Genomic DNA, 22,811 nt, shown 5'->3' with positions numbered 1-22,811 from the left:
CTATTCTCCTGCTGCCTTATCATAACTTTGGCAGAATTTTGGCAGAAAACCTGCTTAAACGTACATAACAAGGTTACCACTGACAAAGTAACAGCAGCGGGAAATGCTCCAAGGAAATTTGCCCCCAAGTAATTGTGCAGATGAAAGACGTATGACAGTTTTACATTTTGCATTGTTTTTCCCCTCAGGCTCCGCCACTGTCTACGCAGCCTACATCATGCCTGACAAATGGATCAATACCACCTTCCACAAGTGGTTTGTACCTATCGCCGTCTTCAACACTGTTGTTTGCACTGGTCTATCATGCTATTCCAGGTAAGACTGGTTATCAGAGCATCACACTTTGTTTGCAGTTGTTATGGTGCGAGTTGAGGAAACCATTTCAATGTTTGGTTCACTAGACTAACCACTCTGCTCACTGATATAATGGTAACAGAAATAGATGTTAAGAACTTCACATTGATTGCCTGAATCAAAATTGTCAGAACATATCAGAATTTTATGATAGCTGCTGGTAAAATGTCTCATTGTGACCCTAATTATACTGTGACCCTGACCCTATTTGTACTGTGATCCTAATGACTCTGACCTCCTAACTTTGACCCTAATTACACACTGGCCCCATTTACACTGTGACCCAATTTACACTGTGACCCTAATTGCATGGTGGCCCCCTAAGTTACACTTTTGACCCTTGTTACACTTTGACCCTAATTACTTTGTGGCCCTAATTACACTAGGGTGGACTTCTGCTGGGGTTCTCCCAATCTCCTGCCATAACTGAAGCAGATTCCTGGATAAGTGGTGTCCACAGTGGGAGATTGTGAGAATGCCTGCAGAAGTTCAAGGTGACAGTGACCCTAATAACCCTGTAGTTGGATCTTTGGCTGATTCATTTCACTGATTTGTTCTAACTGTGTGACTCAGCAGCCTAGTCTACCCATGGTAGGGATTCCATGGGGATTATCCCAATTTCTTCCCTTAAATTCAACGGAAGGTCGGCCATTTCTCTGAGCTTTACACCAGTCTTCCACTGAAGTTACAAGAAGAAATCGGGAGACCCTCCCTGGTAATTCTACCTCCTGGACCTATAGAACTAACAGTCAACCTCTCAGGCCATGGAGACTACTGCTCTTTCTTTTAGAATTTTTATCTTTCTAATCCTAATTCCCCATCATTTCTTCTAATCACTAATATCCTCAATTCCTAAGTAAATGCCCATTTCCCTTGTAAACATTATAGTTGATTTTTGAGTTGATGGCTCTTCATCTGGGGCCAGCGTGTTTTGCATTATCACACCTCATTGTGTGAAGTGATTTCTCCTGAATTTGCTTTCAATTTAGTCTTAATTCTAATTTTACGATAAAATGCCAAAATGTAGTTGCCACACATTAACATTGAAGTTGTGTCCTTTTTTTCTGACTTGTCATGGAAATGACAGTAGCCAGCATGTATATTCTTGAGATGGTATAATTCATGTTCTATGGAATGACTTACTGCTCCTTTCCTGCTCCTAGTGTACAATATAGGGTATGGTAGCATAGTGGTTATGTTACTGAATCAATAATCTAGAGGTATGAGTTCAAGTCCCATCATGACGAGTAGGAAATTTAAAATTCAATTAATTACCTAAAAATTTGGAATAAAGAGCTAGTATCAGTAATGATGACCAGTTAAGTACTTGATTGTCATAAAAACTCATTTGGGTTCATGAATGTCCTTTAGGGAAGGAAATCTGCCTTCCTTACCTGGTCTATGACTCCAGACCCACAACAATGTTGTTGACTCTTAACTGCCCAATGAAATGGCCTAGCTAGCCACTCAGTTGCATTCAAGAAGGGAATTAGGGATAGGCAATAAATGCTGGCCTTGCCAGTGATGCCCACATTCCTTAAATGAATTAAAAATATAACTGATGGTAGAAAGTTCACATCCAGGGCACCACTCGGCATTAGCTGACAGTTGTTACCAGGCGTATTAGTGATTAAAATTGTAGTTGACACTCTAGTCTCAGTGCCTTCTTCCTCTTTTTTCTGCGCTTCCATTTCTTTGCTGATGACGCTGCCTCTGGTTGGGGTAGAGTTCCACAGGCCCTGACAACCCTCTTGTTATCTCATCCGTCCTTCTCTTGTGAGCCAAGTGTATTAACTTGTGTTACCAACTCTCCAGGATTGCCCTGGAGTCTCCAAGAATGAAAAACTAATTTCGAGGCCACTATTAGGAGAAAAACCCACAGAAAAATTGTTGGGGCATTAAAAAAAGTGGGTATTTATTTCACTTTCTTTGAATACTTTTATGTCTGACATGGGGGACAAAAGCCTGTTTGACTGACAGTCAAGAATCATCCAATCAGGTAATGAAGATTCTATTTGCCTTCCAATTGGAAGACGCGTGTCTTGAGAATGGGTGTGTGAGGCGACCAATGGCAACAGTGTGGGGGCAGAGTAGTTGAAGAGACGAGGTCATATGATGAAACCTCCAGGAATACATCCAGCCAGAGTTGGCAACCTTACTGTGGAGCTTCATGCCTTGCTGAGACTCCCCTTCCTCTTGCAGTCTACCGGCTTTTAAAACCCAAACTTGGTGTCACCTAGTCAGGGCTTCTTACTTTATCTTGTCTTCTTTTTTCCAAAGTTGATGGTGTTCTGCTCTGTGAGCCTTCACCCAGCTTCTCCATATTTCATAAAAGCAAAATACTGCGGATGCTGGAAATCTGAAATAAAAACAAGAAATGCTGGAACCACTCAGCAGGTCTGGCAGCATCTGTGGAATGAGAAGCAGAGTTAACGTTTCGGGTCAGTGAAATGGGCGAAGAGTACCAAGATATAACTTAAATTCCCCGATTTTATTTTTGAACTGTAACTTCATGACACTTCCTGATTATACTGTCCAGTGGCTCACTTCAACATTGCATAGAATATTCAGCACAGAAAGAGGCCATTCGTCCTAAGTGGTCCATGCTGGTGTTTATGCTCCACATGAACCTCCTCCGACTTCATCTCACCCTATCAGCATACAATTCTATTCCTTTCTCCCTCATGGACTGATCCAGCTTTCCCTTAAATGCAGCAGATGAGATGATTACTGTCTAGTAATTGCATTATTCTAACCTTCCTACAGGCTGAACAGATTCAGCTCAACCTCTGCAGCACAGCTATTACTGTTAATTTTCTGTATTTCAAAATTCCGTTTGGAATGTATTGTGAAAGGGGAAAAAAAATAAACCAGATGGCTGGGCTGCGGCTGATTACGCAGCAGCAATTCAATCCCTGGCTTCAGCTGATTTCCACAAACTGCTTGATTCTGTAGTTGATGTTGTAATTAGAAGGCTGGGACCAAATTCCTCATTACTTGCTCACACCCACCCATTATACTGCCAGTGCCTCTCTCTCTTGTGAGTCTTCTTGTGAAGTAAAGTTATTTTAGGTGCATCCTGCCCCTTTTGGGAGCCACAGCAAGATTCCACGGCACGGGCGGCAGCAGGAAAATAACTTCGCAGTCTTGGCCTTGTGCATACGCTTTATCTACTTTATCGAAACTCTATCTTCATATTCATTTATTCCTTTCTCCTTCCTGTGCTTATCTAGCTTCCCCTTAAAAGCATCTATGCTATTAACCTCAACTACTCCATGTGGTAGCGAGTTCCACATTCTCACCACTCTCAGGGTAAAGAAGTTTCTCCCTGATTCCTTATTGGATTTATTAGTGACTATCTTTGTGTCCTCTAATTTTGGCCTCCTCCACAAGTGGAAACATCATGAATTGTTTTTTAAATTATCATTAGATGGGCAAAACTGGCAAGGGCACATTTGTTGCTCAATCCTGATTGCCCCGAGAATTTGGCGGTGGGCCTTTTATAGTGAGGAGCTGTACTTGGGGGCCATTTACATCATTTCGCTAGCTGTGCTTCTTCTGGGCAAAGCCACCTCTTAACTTCTCCACTCCAGTGAACCCCTATCTCTGTAAACTCCTCCAGCCCTCCGAGATCTCTGCACTTCTCCAATTCTGACCTTTTGTGCATCCTTGATTTTAATCGCTCCACCATTGGTGGCCATGCCTTCAACTGCCTAGTTCCTAAGCTCTGGAATTCCCTCCCTAAATCTCTTGACCTCTCTACCTCTCTCCTCCTCTCTCTTTGACTAAGCTTTTGGTCATCTGTTCTAATAGGTACTTACGTGACTTGGTGTCAAATTGTGTTTGATAACACCCCTGTGAAGTGCCTTGGGACAGTTTTCTATGTCAAAGGTGCTATATAAATGCAAGTTGTCATTGTTGCTGCCTCATTTACTTTGCAAAAATACATTGAAAGTCGAGGTCATCTTAGTGCAGTGCTACGATGGTAATGCAGCTTAAATAATACTCATGATTCTTTGCTCCCGAGCTGTCCCTCTGAAATGTTCATGATGTGGTGTAGGTCAAAGAAGAGAATTCAAACATGAACCGTACCCCAAACTGAAACCTACCCAACAAAAACATGAACTGCACTCAAAAATGAACCCAACCCAAAAATGAAGAGCACACAGATATGAACCCTACGTAAAGGCAAACCACACACAAACATGAATCCTACCCAACCATGAACTGCACCCAAATATGAATCACACCGAAACAAAGACATCACCCAGCCATAAACAGCAACAAAACATGATCGCTACCGACAAACACCCAACCATGAAGCACACTCAAACATCAACCCGAGCCAAACATGGACTTGACCAAAGAGCAAACCTACCCGAAGATAAACTCTATCGAAGATAAACCTTACCCAAACTTAAACTGCACGTTATGAATCAGCTACTTCTGTCCAGCATCAGTGTGACTGTGCTTATTTGAGCATCGAACTCAAGATGCACACTCTTTGAGGTCTTTTCTCTACAACTATTAGTCATAAAAACTCTTATTTACCAATTTAATTTTTAACTGTGTTCAAATTGGAGAAAACTTGAGTCATTTAAAATTTGCTGACAGGTTTCTGATCCTGATTCCTGCAATCCAATAGCCACGTGCTTGGCTTTTATTGTTGATGTGTTGCCTGAAGTGATTCAGCACCGTCACCACGATCATATTCACAACTTTGTGTCCCTACCCTCCTGCGTCACTACAGCTAACAGGAGTCTCAGGATTATTACAGTCATTTGTTTTTATAATTAGTTGAAAAATGTTTTTCTGGAGAAGGAAGAGAGGTTTTCCACTCTGCCGGTTATCCAGTAATCTAGGATGGAAAGTGTGGGGATGTCAGATTGATGTAGGGCGCGATGGCCTGTGTGGTTGAATAGTCCATTAAATATCATTGTAGAAGCACCCACCCTGGACATCTGAGTGAAGCACCAACTGCTAGTGCCTGGAGGAATACAATCCCAGAGGGAAGCAGAGGAAACTGTGAAAAATTAAACAGATATTTAATGCCACAAAGTAACTTAAGCCCTACAGAGAGCAATCAGAGCTTCAACTCCAACTATTATTATTGAGGAAATAGTAATTGTGTTTTTTCTGTGACTAACATCTTTCTGACGATCATTAGCATCTTTATGTTCATTCAGTGCTAAACTATCTCACTTTAAATGCCACACTATGGTATTAAATAGAATTTACAGCACAGAAACAGACCATTCAGCCCAACTAGTCCACACCATTGTTAATGCTGTACACAAGCCTCCTCCCACCTTACTTCCATCTCACCCTATTAGCATGTCTTTCTGTTCTCCTCAAGTGTTTATCTAAATTCCCTGTAAATGCAGCTATGCTATTGGTGGCAGCGAGTTCCACATTCTAACCATTCGTACTCAAGGGATAGCAGGAAATTGCGACATCTGCTGTCTGATTCTGTTACTGCTGCTCCATCAGGACTGAGGCAGTGCATCAGAAATAGTTCTGCACTGCGTTTAAAATCAAACTAAAAGCAGAAGATACTGGAAATCCACTGCAGCCCCATCTGCATCTGATCAGACAAAGAATAGCTTAACATTTCAGCCCCGCCTTTCATTACGATTAAAGACGCTGACAGGACTGCTGCATTTATTCCCCATCTTTTATTTCCATTTCACCATTTGCATTTTTAAAAATTAATCTTTAAAATCGAGTCATTAATTTAAAATACTTGAGAGGTACATCACACCAAGCTATATTTCAAAATACCCTTTGTCAGATTCAAAGCTACCTCACATCAGAGACATTTGCATTGCAAAGTCTCTAAGCTGCACTAATGTCATAACGTGGTTTCATTAAAAATATGCAACAAAGGAGAAAAAGAATCACTTTTTGTCAGACTGGAATTTTCATCGGAAGCTGCATTCGGTTTGTGAAGATGTTTTCATCTTTTTTTGACTGAAGTTGAAACCTGCTTGTGATTTTGTGAAGAAATACCAGAGGAGAGTTTCACAAACACATTTCTGCTGTCTCAACATCATGTGCAAGGAAGACAATCTTACATTAAGAGACAATTTACAATGTTGCATCATAAAGAAAGATCTTGCATTTATACAGATTCCTTCATAACCTCAGGATTTCCTCCAGAAATGTAGCCAGTGTCATAATATAGGAAACACAGCAGCCAATTTGCACACAGCAAGCTCCCACAAATAGCAATGAAACCATGACCAGAAAGTCTGTGTTAGATGTTGGTTGAAAGATGAATACTGGCCAGGACCCCGGGGGTAACTCCCCTACTCTTCTTCGAATAGTTTCAAGGGATCTTTTACATCCACCTGAGATGGCAAAGGTGCTCCAAAAGGCAACACCTCCAACAGTGCAGCATTTCCTCAGTACTGCACTGAAGTGTAAGCGTGGATTACATGGTTAAGTGTGGCTTGAGCCAGCAACCTTTTGACTCAGAGGCCAGCGTGTGCTACCTACTGAGCCATATCATTGACATTATGTGTGATGAACAAATGAAGAAAGGTCTCTTCATGTAGACCTGGATCACTGGGTCTGTTTCTGGCGAAGGTAGGATGTACATGTCGGACGGGTTGCACCTGAACTGGAACGGGACCAACATCTTTGCAGGGAGGTTTGCTAGTGCTGTTGGGGGGGTTGGCGGGGAGGGGTTTAAACTAATTTGTCAGGGGGATGGGATACAGAGTGGAGCTACAGTAGGGGGTGATGCACAGCTAAATATAGAAGAGAAACTAAGTCAGTCTGGAAGGCGGAGCAAATATAGACCTGTTAAGGCACAAGCGAACAATGCAAGGCTGGATTGCATCTATTTTAACAAGGAGTCTTACTAGTAAGGCAGATGAACTGAGGGCGTTGATTAACACATGGGAATATGATATTATTGCTATCACTGAGATATGGTTGAGGGAAGGGCAGGACTGGCAGCTCAGTATTCCAGGGTATAGAATCTTCAGGTGTGGAGGGTGGGGGGAGGGGTGGTGTAAAAGAGGAGGTGACATTGCAATGTTAATCAAGGAGTCCATTACTGCAATAAGAAGGGATGATATCTTCGAAGGTTCCTCAAATTAGGCCATATGGGTAGAACTTAAAAACAAAAAGGGGGCAATCAATTTACTGGGAGCGTACTACAGGTCTGCAAACAGTCAGGGAGAGATAGAGGAGCAGATATGTAGGCAAATCTCAGAAAAGTGTAAAAATAATAGGGTAATAATAATAGGGGATTTCAACTTCCCCAATATTAACTGGGATAGTTTCAATGCAAAAGGATTAAAGGGGGTGGAATTCTTCAAGTGCATTCAGGAGAACTTTTTGAACCAGCACGTAGAAAGTCCTACAAGATAAGGGGCAGTGCTGGACCTAATCTTAGGGAATGAAGCCAGACAAGTGGTAGAAGTGTCAGTGTGGGAGCATTTCAGGGATAGTGACCATTACTCTGTAAGATTTAAGGTATTTATGGAAAAGGACAAAGATGGACCGGAAATAAAGGTACTGCATTGGGGGAAGGCCTATTTCAATATGATAAAACAGGATCTGGCCAAAGTGGACCGGAAGCAGCTACTTGTAGGAAAGTCTACATCAGACCAGTGGGAGTCATTCAAAGAGGAAATAGTGAGAGTTCAGGGCCGACTTGTTCCCGTAAAGGTGAAGAGTAGGACCAATAAGTCCAGGTAACCCTGGATGTCAAAGGATATAGAGGATTGGATGAGGAAAAAAAAGGAGGCAGATTCAGGGGGCTGAAAACAGCAGAGGCCCTAGAGGAGTACAGAAAGCGTAGGGGGGTACTAAAAAAAGTAATTAGGAGAGCAAAAAGGGGGCATGAAAAAACACTGGTGGGCAAGATAAAGGAAAATCCCAAGTCATTTTATAAGTATATGAAGGGCAAGTGGATAACCAGGGAAAGAGTAGGGCCCATTAAGGACCAAAGTGGCAATGTGTGCATAGAGCCAGAGGACGTAGGTGAGGTTTTAAATTGATTATTTTTCATCTGTGTTCACTATGGAGAAGGACGATGTAAGTGTAGTGATCAGGGAGGGGGATTGTGATATACTTGAACGAGTTAGCATTGAAAGGGAGGACGTATTAGCGGTTTTAGTGGGCTTAAAAGTGGATAAATCCCCAGGCCAGATGAGATGTATCCCAGGCTGCTGAGTGAGTCAAGGGAGGAGATTGCAAGGGCTCAGACACAAATTTTCAAATCCTCTCTGGCCACAGGTGAAGTGCCAGAGGATTGGAGGACAGCGAATGTGGTACCATTATTTAAGAAGGGTAGCAGCGATAAACCAGGTAATTACGGGCCAGTGAGTCTAACATCAGTGGTAGGGAAACTATTGGAAAAAATTCTGAGGGATAGGATTAATCTCCACTTGGAGAGGCAGGGATTAATCAGGGATAGTCAGTATGGCTTTGTTGGAGGAGATCACGTCTAACAAATTTGATTGAATTTTTCGAGGAGGTGACTAGGTGTGTAGATGAGGGTAAAGCAGTTGATGTAGCCTACATGGACTTCAGTAAGGCTTCTGATAAGATACCACATGGGAGATTTTTCAAGAAGGTAAAAGCCCATGGGATCCAGGGCAATTTGGCAAATTGGATCCAAAATTGGCTTAGTGGCAGGAGGCAGAGGGTAATGGTCGAGGGTTGTTTTTTGCAATTGGAAGCCTGTGACCAGTGGTGTACCACAGGGATCGGTGCTGGGATCCTTGCTGTTTGTAGTGTACATTAATGATTTAGACGTGAATATAGGAGGTATGATCAGTAAGTTCGCAGATGACACGAAAATTGGTGGTGTCGTAAATAGTGAGGAGGAAAGCCTTAGATTACAGGACGATATAGATGGGCAGAGCAGTGGCAAATGGAATTTAATCCTGAGAATTGTGAGGTTTGAGAGGACTAACAAAGCAAGGGAATATACAATGGATGGTAGGACCCTAGGAAGTACAGAGGGTCAGAGGGACCTTGGTGTACTTGTCCATAGATCACTGAAGGCAGCAGCACAGGTAGATAAGGTGGTTAGGAAGGCTTACGGGAAACTTGCCTTTATTAGCCGAGGCATAGAATATAAGAGCAGGGAAGTTATGATGGAGCTGTATAAAACGCTAGTTAGGCCACAGCTGGAGTACTGTGTACAGTTCTGGGCACCACACTATAGGAAGGATGTGATTGCACTGGAGAGGGCGCAGAGGAGATTCACCAGGATGTTGCCTGGGCTGGAGTATTTCAGTTAAGAAGAGAGACTGAAAAGGCTAGGGTTGTTTTCCTTAGAGCAGAGAAGGCTGAGGGGGTCCTGAATGAGGAATACAAAAGTATGAGGGGCATATATAGGGTAGATAGGAAGAAACTTTTTCCCTTAGCGGAGGTGTCAATAACCAGGGGGCATAGATTTAAGGTATGGGGCAGGAGGTTTAGAGGGGATTTGAGGAAAAAGCTTTTCACCCAGAGGGTGATTGGAATCTGGAACACACTGCCTGAAGGGATTGTAGGGGCAGGAACCCTCACAACATTTAATAGGTATTTAGATGAGCACTTGAAATGCCATAGCATATAAGGTTAGGGGCCAAGTGCTGGAAAATGGGATTAGAATAGATAGGTGCTTGATGGCCGGCACGGACATGATGGACCAAAGGGCCTGTTTTTGTGCTGGATAACTCTATGGGTCTATGGTTTGAATGATGGTGCTGGCTCTTGAGGTTTTTTCTTCCCACTGTGATACTATGTGACATGTGTATAAAATGCTTCTATTTCCAATTTCACGGTTACTAATACAAAACCTGCCATTTCCTTCCCTTCACTGCCCTGCTCTGGTAACACCTGCATAGGCTTGGCATGCCTTTCATCCATTATAACAGAAACATCGTTGAAAGGTAAATAAAATAACAGCTAAAGGGCAATATGGCTGGAATAATGACCGGCACTATTCTTGTGTGGATGTTTAACGTGCCTGTTCCAAATTCTCCTTGTGTTATTTTAACGCCGTGTTAAACAGGTTAATGCCGGCATTGAAACAGCACAGGGAGGATATTAGAATGAGTATGTTATGTTTCTTTGTGAGAATGGCAGTAATTATTATTTTTTATCCTATTCCACTTACAGCATCTTCACTTTTACTTAGTCTTTACATTCACTCTTTGCATTCTGAGGTGATTTTTCTTCCCTTTCTGTTCAATAGGATCTCATCACAATAATAATGATGGGCTTGTAGTGAAATATCTTGGGTGGGTGTTAATTTGATTTCCACTCTACCCCACTCTTGACCCTCTCAACAAGATACAATTGCCATGTGAACACACGTACCCCATTCCCAATTCAGTTGTTGAAACCGTACAGACCAGGAAGTTCCCATATTTGATTCTTGATCTGCTGATCTCAGCCAGAGCAATGATAGGGTTATTTGACCCCACTGACTCTGTGTAAGGGAAGCAAAATCAGCCCTGATTTCTGCCATCCAGCCTGTAGACACTTTGAAGACTGGATCAGCCACCTCCTCCATTGTTGAGTCACCTTCTGATGTCCCCATTGACTTGACCCATGTATATAGAATGGCCCAAGGGTTGAAGTACTGAAGGGTAAATGGACCTATCGGCTTGTAGACCAATAAGGTATCAACACCTTTCAGAGTGAAGAGGAAGGGGAGTCGTCTGGTGGGGGGAGTAAAGGTTACACACTAGTACCCATCTGCTTCACTCCGTCTACTATCTTGTGGGCGGCTCGAAAGACCCATGTTAAGATAGTCATACCTACTTTGAGAAGGGGAACTGATCTGTCCTTTCCATGTTTTTATGGGCACCTTGTGTGTGTCAAACTGCACGAATTCAGGACTTTAATAAGATTGCTTTATCATGTTTGTTTTGCATGGATTTGGCTGCTTAATCTAAAAGGAACCAGGCCAATTTCATATTGCTTGAAGATGAAGGGATGATACTCTTCAGTTGCTGTGTTGATTTACATTGACTGCCATTTAAACCCCCTACCGTAGTCTTTTTTTAATTGAAATATTTTGTTGCTTTAGTGGGTAATGTGGTACGGTACTGAAACGCACAGACAAAAAAGTCCCAGTTTCGAACCCAATCTGTGCTCTGTTAGATGATCTTGGCCAGAGGTGGAAATAGGGCTATGCAGTTGAGGGAGGAAGTAAGGGAAGTAGTGGTTAACAGAGGGGAGCAGACAAGAACCCAGGTTCCCATTCCCAATCGATATCTTGCGATCCTGCTAGATGCCGGGGCAAGAACAGGATTGGGCTTGGCCATGCTGCCTCCCATGGTGGATTAGCCTATTGGTATTCACCACCCAAGCTTACATGTGAAGAGTGGCCATTTGGTTGAGGTGGCTGAGGGACAGCCCAGCCAGGACCACTGCACTGGCTGCAACAAGCAAATTCAGCACGGATTGGAATCGAACCTGGGTCAATGTTGCACTGAGATGTTGGTACAAGATTTAAATGCAGTCATTTCACGTTTGACTGTAGTTCTCACATCATTATTCAGGCTAAAGACGGAACAATTTGTATTTGTGCAAGTTTACTTAATGATTGCTCTTGTTTCAGATCTCCGGAACTGAATTACCCCAACCTGAGTAAAATGTTGCGGATTGTGGCCTTTGCTTACCCGTACCTCTTTGATAACATCCCACTGTTTTACAGGGTATGTTTGTGAGCAAGTGGTATCTATAATATAAAAGGGATGTTCTGTAGTGAGCTGGCCTGGGGGTTTCTGTGCCTCTCATCTCTTATGACCATTAGTCCTCCTGAAACTAAAGATTGGGTTTTGAGGAGGAAGTGTATAAAGGTCTCAGGTGTTTAAGGTGTCTTAAATGTTTAAGAGGTAATACTAACTCCTGGTAGCTTAGTCAATTAAGGCACTAAGCAACTCAACAATAAGACCAGGACTGGCCCAAGTTTAATGCCTGATCTGTGTTGAATTGGCTGATCTCAGGTCAACTGGTATTAGGGGCATTAAAAATAGTCTCATTATCATTGAGTTACGGAAAAGTCAGCCAGTGTTCCTGTCTCTGACATAAAAGCAAAATACTGCAGATGCTGAAAATCTGAGATAAAAACAGAAAGTGCTGGAAATACTCAGCAGGTCAGGCAGCATCTGTGGAGAGAGAAACAGAGTTAACGTTTCAGGTCAGGTCATTTCTGATGAAAGATGGGCACCTTGCACACTTGAAAGTTGCCATCTTCCAATCTGGCAGCTGACATACTTCTGGGGGAGATTGGGAGCAAGAGTTTATGCCCCAAAATTGGGTCCCCCCCCCACCCCCACCATGTTAATATTTTGCCAAAAATCTGGACTCGCCCTCACCAATTTCTCCCCCTTTGTATCCTGGGTTCACACATGAAGTGCTTAGATGAGGCACAGGGAGGCAGAAACACCAGCTGGAGTCAAAACCATTGGGAAAGGGGGTAGAAAACTGGAGAAAAGACAAATATTTAAATATTGGGGCCAGACTGTGGTTTTCTGTCTACAAAGATGAATGGGTGGAAATCACAATAAAACATAGGAGCAGAAAAACCTGGCCTGGAACTCACAACAAACCATCCCCAACAGACAAAGAGATAAAGATAGCGAGAAAGTGTTAGATATTTCGATATTTTAAAAATAGACATGTGTAAAATTATAGCCAGAAGGTTTAGATGCGGAATTTACAGCACAGAAAGAGGCCATTCAGCCCAGCAGATCCATGCCAGTATTTATGCTCCACACAAGCCTCCTCCCAAATTAATTCATCAAACCTTATCAGTATATCCTTCTATTCCTTCAACTACTTATCCAGCTTCCCTTTAAATGCATCTATGCGGTTCGCCTCAACTATTCTGTGTGGTAGCGAGTTCCACATTCTCAACATTAGGAGCCGGGGCTACTTTCACTGTAGCAGCTTTTAAAATGAGTTCTGTTTGTGTGGAAATTGCCAAGTTAGCATTCTCAGTTCTATTATAAAAAGGAAATGGCACACACTTTATTAATAGCAGCCTTGTATAGACACAAAGCCGTGGAATCTCTCCAAAGTGAGAAAACACTTTCCCATAAATCTGAAAATCTGAAAACCATGAGAAAAGTTAGTTTTTCAGCAAACGCAAATCTCAGCCCACTCACCTCTGTCATTGCAAGGCATGTAATTTATCACAATGAGATTTGATAGTGCAAAGGCCAGCATCTCAGTTCAGATGTGTCCAAACAGTATCCCAAATCTCATTCATTTACTGAGACTGCCATTTGAAAGTTCCTACCAGTGCGATCTTTAATCACAATGTTGGAAGGTTTTAGAATACAGGGTAGATTATAAACATAGATAGGAGATTGTCAAATAACAATGTAGGAAGTTAAAATGGACAATGCAAGGGAAACTGCGGAGTCAATCTTTTGAAATTTTAGATTGTTTTCGGAAAATGAATTGTGTAACTGAATCAGTTTCTGTTTTATTTTTCTTTTCTGTGTAGTTGTTCCTTTGCTCAGGGGAAGGTTGTGCACACAATGAAACGATTCCAATCCACTACAGGCATGTGGCACTGGCCTTCCTAACCTGTTTCCTGTTTGCGACACACTTACCTGAGCGTCTTGCTCCCGGGAGGTTTGACTACATCGGTAAGGAGTTGAGAGGAGTTGGAATCGTTGTTCTATAAGCTCAAAGTCATTCTTAGCTTTGTGACCCTTTAAGTTACTCACTCGTCCCTGTGCCAACAACCCAAGAACCATCCCTTGGTCTTTCCAAAACAGGGGACAGGATGGGAATGGGGAACAGGGTTGGAATGAGGCTTGAGTCTGATGTTTGCAGGTTCACATTGAAAACCTTAATAACTTCACCTCACAAGGCACAGCACAGGGCCTGCGTTATTCTAGAAACTTGACCCTTGGAGTCCAGTATACAAGTTATAAAATTCTGGACAACTCATTCAAAAAGAAAACATCAGCTGATTCAAAACTAGGTATTTGCCAATCCTATGCCAAGGAAGGCTGATGGAATCTACTATGGCTGTGGGAATGCCATCCATTAGATTTCCCCCCTCCCTCTCTCCCGGTGCTTTGACCACATTTGCAGTCCAGTTGTTATGTCCATTAACAGCTGTATTCTGTCACAATGTGGCATGGTACAGTGGAGCAGCAGCGCCCTGTGCCACCACAACAGATTGACCGGGGCCTCAGATGAATTGGGTGACTTGCTGGAAAATTGCAGGTGCTTTGCCTGTGATTTTCCATCCATTGACAATGGCAGCTAAACTGAGAGCAATGTATCTGGCATTTTCTGATGAGCCTCTTGCTGCACCTGAGATTAGGGCAGTGTTATGTGCCAACTGCTCATCCAATGTCTCGCTTGAGGCACACTCTCAGGGATGCAGAGATGTGCTGCACTATGAATGATAGATGTGTACTCGCGTAGAATTGCTGAGTGGACTACTGTGACAAGGGACTCTCCCAATAGCGACCCCTCATTTTCTCTTTCCAAAGATTAAGAGAAATAGAAACAACATTTTGTCCTGTTGCCCAGTAGCTGCAAGTGGAAGTCAGGGACCCAGGGGGGAGCTAGCATGCTGAGGGCACAGGAAGGAGCAAATGAGTTGCAAGTTGGTGCTGTGTGGTATTATGAGCACCACTGGTTTAATGGGAAATTTGCAGGAAAACCCAAACAGAAACCTTTAGATCCAATTTTGAAAAAAACATCCTGGTATACAAAAAAAAAATTTATTTTTATTAATTTTTCTGCAAAGCCACATGGTGACATTTATTTTTTCAAAATTGGATCTAAATTTTTTTAAGTTTTTTTATTTTCCTTTCTTTATTTTCCCAATTTCTCACTCCTCCTTTACTTCAGGCATTCACTCCTCTTGCTCTCTGACACATTATCCGAAATGCCATTCTTCACATCTGAACCCCGACATCCCAAAGTGCGTTATTACAAATGAAGTACTTTGGAAACAGAGTCACTGTTGTAATGTAGGAAATGCAGCAGCCAATTCACGCACAGCAAGTTCCCACAAACATCAATACGCTAACAACCAGATAATCTGTTTTAGTAACGTTGGTTGAAGGATAGGCTCCCTGTTGTTTTCTAAAAGGTATTTGTTGTTATTTTGCCCAGGCCTGATGGCTCCTTTGAGTGAGAGTTACGTTCAGAGGTGGGTAACCAGCAGAGAGGCCCGTAGTCAGCGCCCTGACTCAGTTTGGAATAAGACATGGTACAGGCAAACTGCTCAACAGCCTCTGCCAGTGCTGCTCTCTGCCCCTGTATGCTGTATGCTAATGCCCCAGGGAAGTATTCGAGTGCGTGGCCTACACTTGTGGTCACTTTCTGCAGAGAAATGCTTAACCTTAATGTGGTTAACTCTTAAATGCCCTCTGAAATGGCCTAGCAAGCCACTCTGTTCAAGGGCAATTAGGGATGGGCAATAAATGCTGGCCTAGCTAGCGATGCCCACATCCCACCAAAAAAACGAAGAATAAAAAACCTCCACTCAGTCCACAATGGCACAGTTGAGTTTGGAATCTCTCCATGTGGAGAACTGTGTGCTATCCCTCCTTTATACTCTGAACTGTCCCATCAGCATCCACTTTCACAGGACTCTCTTCTAGTGCCCAGAAGTCACACAGCTTCAGTAGAGCACTTTCTATATTAGAGTCATAGTTATATAGCACAGAAAAAGGCCCTTTGGCCCATCGTGTCTGTGACAGCCATCAAGCAGCTATCTAGCACCTATATGAATTATGGGAAGAGTGTGCCACCAGAACAATGCCTGCAAGTGTCTGTAACTGGTCTCTAGGAGGGAATTTTCCTTCCTTTTATAGTTGGTAGATAAGAGTGTGTGAGAAATTAAGAACACAAAACCACTACTTACAATTTCCTTTCATTGGCAAGATTGTTTTAACATGCTTTTGAGTCCATTGTTTAAATGTTTGCAAGCTTTCTGACCGCCTTCTTTCTGAATGTATTCCTTTCAGGTCATAGCCACCAGCTGTTTCACATCTGTGCAATCATTGGCACACATTTCCAGATGGAAGCCATAATTATGGACATGTCATTGCGCCATGCTTGGCTCACACTTCATGTACCATTACCCTCATTCGTGGGCACCATTGGTGCACTTGGCTTCGCCTTTATGTTGAACCTCCTCATCATAGCACTATTCTCCCTCGCCCTGTGCTGGACACCAAAGTTACCTGAACTGAAATATGAATACTTGAACGAGAAGTTCAAGACGGATTAGGATGACGCACCTCACCTTAAACCGGCTAAAGAAGAGGCCATGATTTTTAAAGGAGTATAAGCACTGGAATACCACTTCATATAAATACTGTGACATGTGAAGAAATGAAGTACATTCCTGTTTGAAATGGATACATCTCCCAAATGATAGGCCGCGCCTTTAATGTGCGCACCGGAATCTTTAATATGCTTGCCCCCAGTGCTATGGATATTTTTATTACACCGTGCAGGTTTTTATTTAACATGGTTATAAAACTGCCCTTGGGGCAAGTTGAAGGTCAGTTCAGCTGCAGTTTAATCTCTGGTATTCAGCTAAACACTCCCTCCAATTAAAGGAGGTAGAAGCTCTCTCATTCACAAGTGGAAAATAGCATTGTGCCTTTTCTCTAGAGCAGATTTGATTGTGCTGCGTTCTGAGAAACCTGGCTTTGAGTGTTTGCGGAAAAGGAATAGACATGTTTTGAGATAGCTGGATCAGTGGGTATTCTTGTCATTGGACTGGTTAAGGGTTAATTATTAACTTAAATGTAAAGAGACCCAATCATCATTGTTGAACTATGTTGTACCCAACCTAGAGTGTAATCCTGAGGTCCATCCTTCAAGAAGCTGAAGTGATCTCAATCTTGCCTCCACCTGTGGCTATAGTTCAGGCACTGCAACCAATTACTAAGATAAAATTTCTGTCGGGTTCCCAATATTCCATCGTAATTTCAGCAGGAAGAACAGCAGGAACCCAGCGATGCCACTTCTCTGGGATCTCCACTGATCTTTCCCTGAACTTCCAGGAGAAAATTGAAAGAACCCCTTGGAAATTTCAGGCGACTGTGTTTTGGGAACAGGAGGATCTGTAGGAAGGTTGTTGACAGTCAGAAATTTATTGTAAAATCAAACCCTTGTATGGGCTGGATTTTATGTTAGGCAGATGGCAGCCGGCCACTGACATAAAAGGCAGTGGCGAACATGCTTCCGCCTAGCCTGGGGATCCGTCCCGCATTTTACGGGTCGCCAGGCTTTAACTGTTCCGAGGTGGGACTTCCACTCGCCTCATTGAGCTGCCGGCCAATCAGCGGGCCGGCAGCTCTTTGTCCCAGCGGCGCCACTGGGAGCAGTGACCACTGCTGGGACTGCAGCCCAGCCGAGGACATGGAGCCAGGAGTCCAGGTAAGTTTGGGTTCCTCGCCGGGGGTCATTGGTCGGACCCTGGCGAGGCAAGGGTGGTCGTTTGGGGGGAAGGGGGGGGGCGTCTTGGGTCCTGGGGGTGGTTGGGGAAGCAGGGGCAGCCCTCAATTAGGCACCCTGTGTCCAATTGTCAGGGCCCACCCCCGGGGCGCGGAAAGGCTGACAGCTTTTCCCAGGCGGCCTGTCCCAGCTCCAGGACACCCGCTTTCCACACATAAAATCTGTGTGGAGGTGGGCAAAGGCCCTTAAGTGGCCATTAATTGGTAACTTAATGGTCTTGATTGGCCTGGGGTGGGCGGCCTGTTTTTCGCGCCCCCCCCCCCCCCCCAACCCTACGTAAAGTGAGGGTGGAGGCCACCGCAGGTCGGGAAGGCCTCCTGGAGCCTCCCGCTCGTTGGGGTGGCATAAATTTCCAGCCTATATCTCTATTCTTCTGTTTTTACTCACTCACCAAATTTTAAAATTAGATCTAATTGTGAAGGTACGTTGTTATCTATGTTAATGTAAACCAGACCTGAGTCTGTAACCCACAGTAAATGCATTGTTGAGGCAAAGTGGTGGGAGCTTTACAACAACAGTTTGCATTTATATAGCGTCTCTAACATAGTAAAAGCATCAAAAGGCGCATCACAAGAGCATAATCAGACAGAATTTGATACAGAACCACATAAGGAGATATTAGACCTGGCTATCACGTGTACAAGAGTGACATATGGGAGGATAGAAAGGGTGAGAGGCGGAGACGTTTAGGGAGGGACTTTCAGAGTTTAAGGCCTAGAAAGCTGAAGGCACGGCTGCCAATGGTGGAGCGTATCCCCGCCTTTCATTGCTAGAGGCAAGAATCGAAGGAGCGCAGGGATCTTGGAGGGTGATAGGGCTGGAGGAGGTAATAGGCATAGAGAGGTACGTGAGGTGGGGGGGCAGGTATGAGGATACATGAGGAGAGATGAAGGATGATAATTTTTGAATAGAATTTTAAAATTTCACTCTGCGTCTAACCATGAAAATTAATGTCTACATGTGGCCTCTCGAAAATTGGTTCAGGTACTTGGTCCCCTTCTTGGAATCCCTAGAAACAGATCTTTTAATTTTGAAGTTACAGAAAAGCATCTTGTTTGGTTCCGAACTTCCTTGAAATTTGTGGTAGGAGATTTCCTCTGATTGCTATGTGTTGGCTACAATGTAAACATTTCCTATGCTTATCACATGAAGGCAAATGAATAAAAAGAGCTTCTAGAAAGAGAGGATTAAGCTTTTCCAAAGAGACATGCTCCCCTCCCACCTGTCAAAATATGCACTTTTCCACGAAGACTTTGATATTTGTATATTGTGACTTTAGATAGAAATACATTGACATCAGCAAATTAGCATCACTTCCCTGAACATTCAGGTCAAAGGTCGAGCTTCAAATTTGCTGTTCATCACCAAATGTACATCACAGTTTAGGAAGGCCGGGGAGGGGTGCAGAGGAGATTTACTAGAATGCTATCAGAGATGAGGGACATCAGATATACGGAAAAACTAGAGAAACTATGATCGTTCTCCTTAGAGCTGAGAAGGTTAAGGGGAACCGGAATACAAAAACTCAACAAATGATGTCTTTTTACAGTCCAGTGATTTTGATGGTGTAAATCTGTTTGACAACTGCAGAATCAGTATCAAACCACATAAGAAAAGGGAGTAAAACTCAACAGAAATAGCCAAAATCTTCCAAAATGTTTCTTTGGGAAGGAATTGGTCAGGTAAGAAAGAAAGACTTACATTTATATAGTGCCTGTCATGACCTCAGGATGTCCCAAAGCGCTTTACAACCAATGAAGTTCTTTTGAAGTGTGGTTACTGTTGTAATGCAGGGAACAGTAATTTAGTAACTTTAATCAACACAGCACATTTGCAGCACAGAAATAGGCCAGTTGGATCAACTGGTCTATGCTGGTGTTTACACTCCACATGATGTTGCAATTATACAGGGCCTTGGTGAGGCCATACATGGAATAGTGTGTGCCGTTTTGGTCTCCTTATCTGAGGAAGGATGTTCTTGCTATAGAGGGAGTGCAGCGAAGGTTTACCAGGCTGATTCCTGGGATGGCGGGACTGACGTATGAGGAGAGATTGAGTTGGTTAGGATCATATTCACTGGAGTTCAGAAGAGTGAGGGGGTATCTCATAGAAACCTATAAAATTCTAACAGGACTTGACAGGGTGGATGCAGGAAGGATGTTCCCGATGGTGGGGGAGTCCAGAACCAGGGGTCATCGTCTAAGGATATGGGGTGAACCTTTCAGGACTGAGATGAGGAGAAATCTCTTCACCCAGAGAGTGGTGAGCCTGTGGAATTCGTTACCACAGAAAGCCGTTGAGGCCAAAACATTGTATATTTTCAAAAAGGAGTTAGATATAGCTCTTGCAGCGAAAGGGATCAAAGGATATGGGGAGAAAGAGGGAACAGGTTACTGAGTTGGATGATCAGCCATGATCATAATGAATGGTGCAGCAGACTCGAAGGGCTGAATGGCCTACTCCTGCTCCTATTTTCTATGTTTCTATTTTACCTCCCTCTCTTTCATGATCATCACATAATGTTACCTTGCTCTGCACTAATGCTTTGTCTTTCACCACACCATTAGCGCACTCTCTTTGCCTTTGCCCCATGACCTCCTTGTCAGTTAATCTCTCCAGCCCGCTGTCCTATCACACACCTTCCCTTTTGTTGTCTTTTCCCCTCAACCCTGCTTCACTTGCTTAAAACCTATTAGATTTCTAACCTTTGCCAGTCTGATGAAAGGTCACTGACCTGAAATGTTATCTCTGCTTCTCTCTCCACAGACGATGCAGGACCTGCTGAGTATTTCCAGCAATTTCTGTTTTTATTTCAGATTTGCAGCATCCGCAGTATTTTGCTTTTATTTTGATGCTGCCTCCCACCATTCTTCATCTAACCCCATCAACATATCCCTCTATTCCTTTCTCCCTCATGTGTTTACCTAGCTTTCCCTTAAATGCATCAATGCTATTTGCCTGAACTACTCCTTGTAGTGTTGCTGTGCTGTGTGACATTAGCATCTGAAGTTTTAACATGTTCATGCCAAATTTCTTTGTTATTTCAAAGTGAGAAGAAGGGTTTGTGAAGGATTCCAATCTTTTTTCACAGCCCATTGATTTGGAGAATGTTAGTATAAGTTAAATTGGCTCAGCGTCTATGCCAGTCAAGCTACATATCTCTTTTTTTTTTAAAAAAGCCCTGCAGTTTGCATTTTCAATTCCTTTATGTTAAGTCCAGTCTCTAAAGGTCAAAGCTCCAATCATTCAACAATGACTGACTTTCTAGTTTATATAGTTGCAGGGAATGTCAATTCTGGTACAATTTTGAAAGGGATTGTTGGATACCGTTGGCATAAAGTCATGATATGTTACTTAAAGTCACATCACGATTTTGCAGACAATCATTTGATGGGATGGGGCAGAGTCTGTTTGGAATGATTGAGGGATCCAGAACGAGGGGACAGAGATATAAGATTTAGTGTAAGAGATTTAGGATAAGCAAGCAGGAGAAACATTTTTTATATACAAAGATTTGTGGATGCACCACTGATTGAAGCAGAGACTTTGTCAACACTTAAGGGTACATTCAATAAGAGGTTGAAGAGAATAAATGGGAACCAAGTAGGCACATGGGATTAGGACCACTACTTGTGTGGAGGATGAAGACCCAACATGTGCTGTTTGGGCTGTTTGTATGCTGTAAATCTTGATCTGAATGTCATGCTTCTGAAGTCAACACCATAGTTTCTGTCATGATTCTGGCTCTTTGGGGTTGGGATCCCACGTGATGCCTCAAAATTGCCCCAATAATATGAAAGTGGGGAGGTAGCTGATGTGCAGAGTGTTTTTGTGACTAGCAGTTGATTCACTGCTTCTCCCTGTCCTCAATCCTAAGTTTCCCCTTCCCTGTATCCCTGGGACTTGACTGTAGATACCAACCCTGTAGAAATCACTGGGCCTTCCTAGTCTCTGGATTTACATAAGCAAAATGGCAAATGGGAGATGTTCTAAATCCCTTTCAGCCATAGCCAAGACAACAGTGAAGTAGGTCTGTGCACAACTGTGTATATCTACTGTACTTTCCTACACCTGTAAGTGGAAAAATACTCATTGAGATTCTTTATCCTTCAAACTGGGCACATTCACCAACATATGATCACAAGTAAGCAAACACTATAGGTTATTGGCAGTGCTTAACATGTTCTGTCACTCAATACAATATTCTGATTGCTGTAACACATATCCCTGGATTGTTTTAAGTTGAGAAACCTGGGTGAAGGCCGACAGTGTAGGACATCACCATGGTTGTAAAGAGAAGATAAGGTAATCCAAAAGACTGTTGACAATAAATTTTGGTTTGTGTAGATTGTGAAAGGACGAGGAGACTGAGAACGTTAAGGAGTTTCATGGTTTTAAGGTCCTGGGAAAGAATGAACTGGAGTAGGAGATGAATCATCATAGGAATGCAATGAATCTTGAGCTCAGCATGGTGGGATGTAGGGCGTTGGGTGTTGTGACTGAAGAGATGGTCAACTGAGACTTCACAGAGAGCATTTCTTCTGATCCTGTTAATCATTTATTCATGCAAACATTCTTCGGGGACTGTTATTTCATGTTGTGCAATGTGAAGCATTGACTCATCGTTCAGAGGAAGTGCTGATTTAACAAATGTATTGAAGGCAGACCACCAAATGTAGAATGTCATTGAAGCATGCCCAGGCCACTCTCCCACACATGCACTTCCTGGCATCTGGGAGCAAAAGCTTGGAAAAGAGGATGGGGAGAAAATGAGAAGATAAATTTGAACAGTGACACATAAGAGCAAAAGGATAGTTTTTATTGTGAGGCCCAGGTTACGGTTCAAAATCACAGCACAAGTTACCACCAAGAGTAGGAAAGAAGATGAGGTAGATCAAGACGTATTGATTAAGCAAAATTAGGATTTCAGAAGCTTGCAAATTCTTGGAGGGAACAGAAGAGTTCCACAGCTTTGAGATCCTGGA

At 43.0% G+C, this 22,811-nt stretch overlaps 1 protein-coding gene across 3 annotated transcripts in view; it reads left to right on the top strand.

Moving 5' to 3' along the window:
- paqr5b (progestin and adipoQ receptor family member Vb) overlaps window positions 1-19,188 on the top strand; it is a 79,057-nt gene extending 59,869 nt beyond the window's left edge. For 2 of the 3 annotated variants that reach the window (XM_068018116.1, XM_068018117.1), the window contains 5 exons: window positions 189-315; window positions 10,209-10,253; window positions 11,933-12,029; window positions 13,829-13,973; window positions 16,323-19,188. In XM_068018116.1, the coding sequence (XP_067874217.1) occupies window positions 189-315; window positions 10,209-10,253; window positions 11,933-12,029; window positions 13,829-13,973; window positions 16,323-16,588 (680 nt within the window). In that variant the 3' untranslated portion in view covers window positions 16,589-19,188. The remainder of the gene's footprint in view (window positions 1-188; window positions 316-10,208; window positions 10,254-11,932; window positions 12,030-13,828; window positions 13,974-16,322) is intronic. The other variant, XM_068018118.1, reaches the window with a different exon arrangement.
- Window positions 19,189-22,811: the final 3,623 nt, after the last annotated feature.

This window comes from Heterodontus francisci, chromosome 38 (assembly GCF_036365525.1).
Source record: "Heterodontus francisci isolate sHetFra1 chromosome 38, sHetFra1.hap1, whole genome shotgun sequence".
Lineage (NCBI taxonomy): Eukaryota > Metazoa > Chordata > Chondrichthyes > Heterodontiformes > Heterodontidae > Heterodontus > Heterodontus francisci.
Note: the sequence above shows the minus strand (reverse complement) of the source record. Positions and strands in the feature narration are given on the sequence as shown.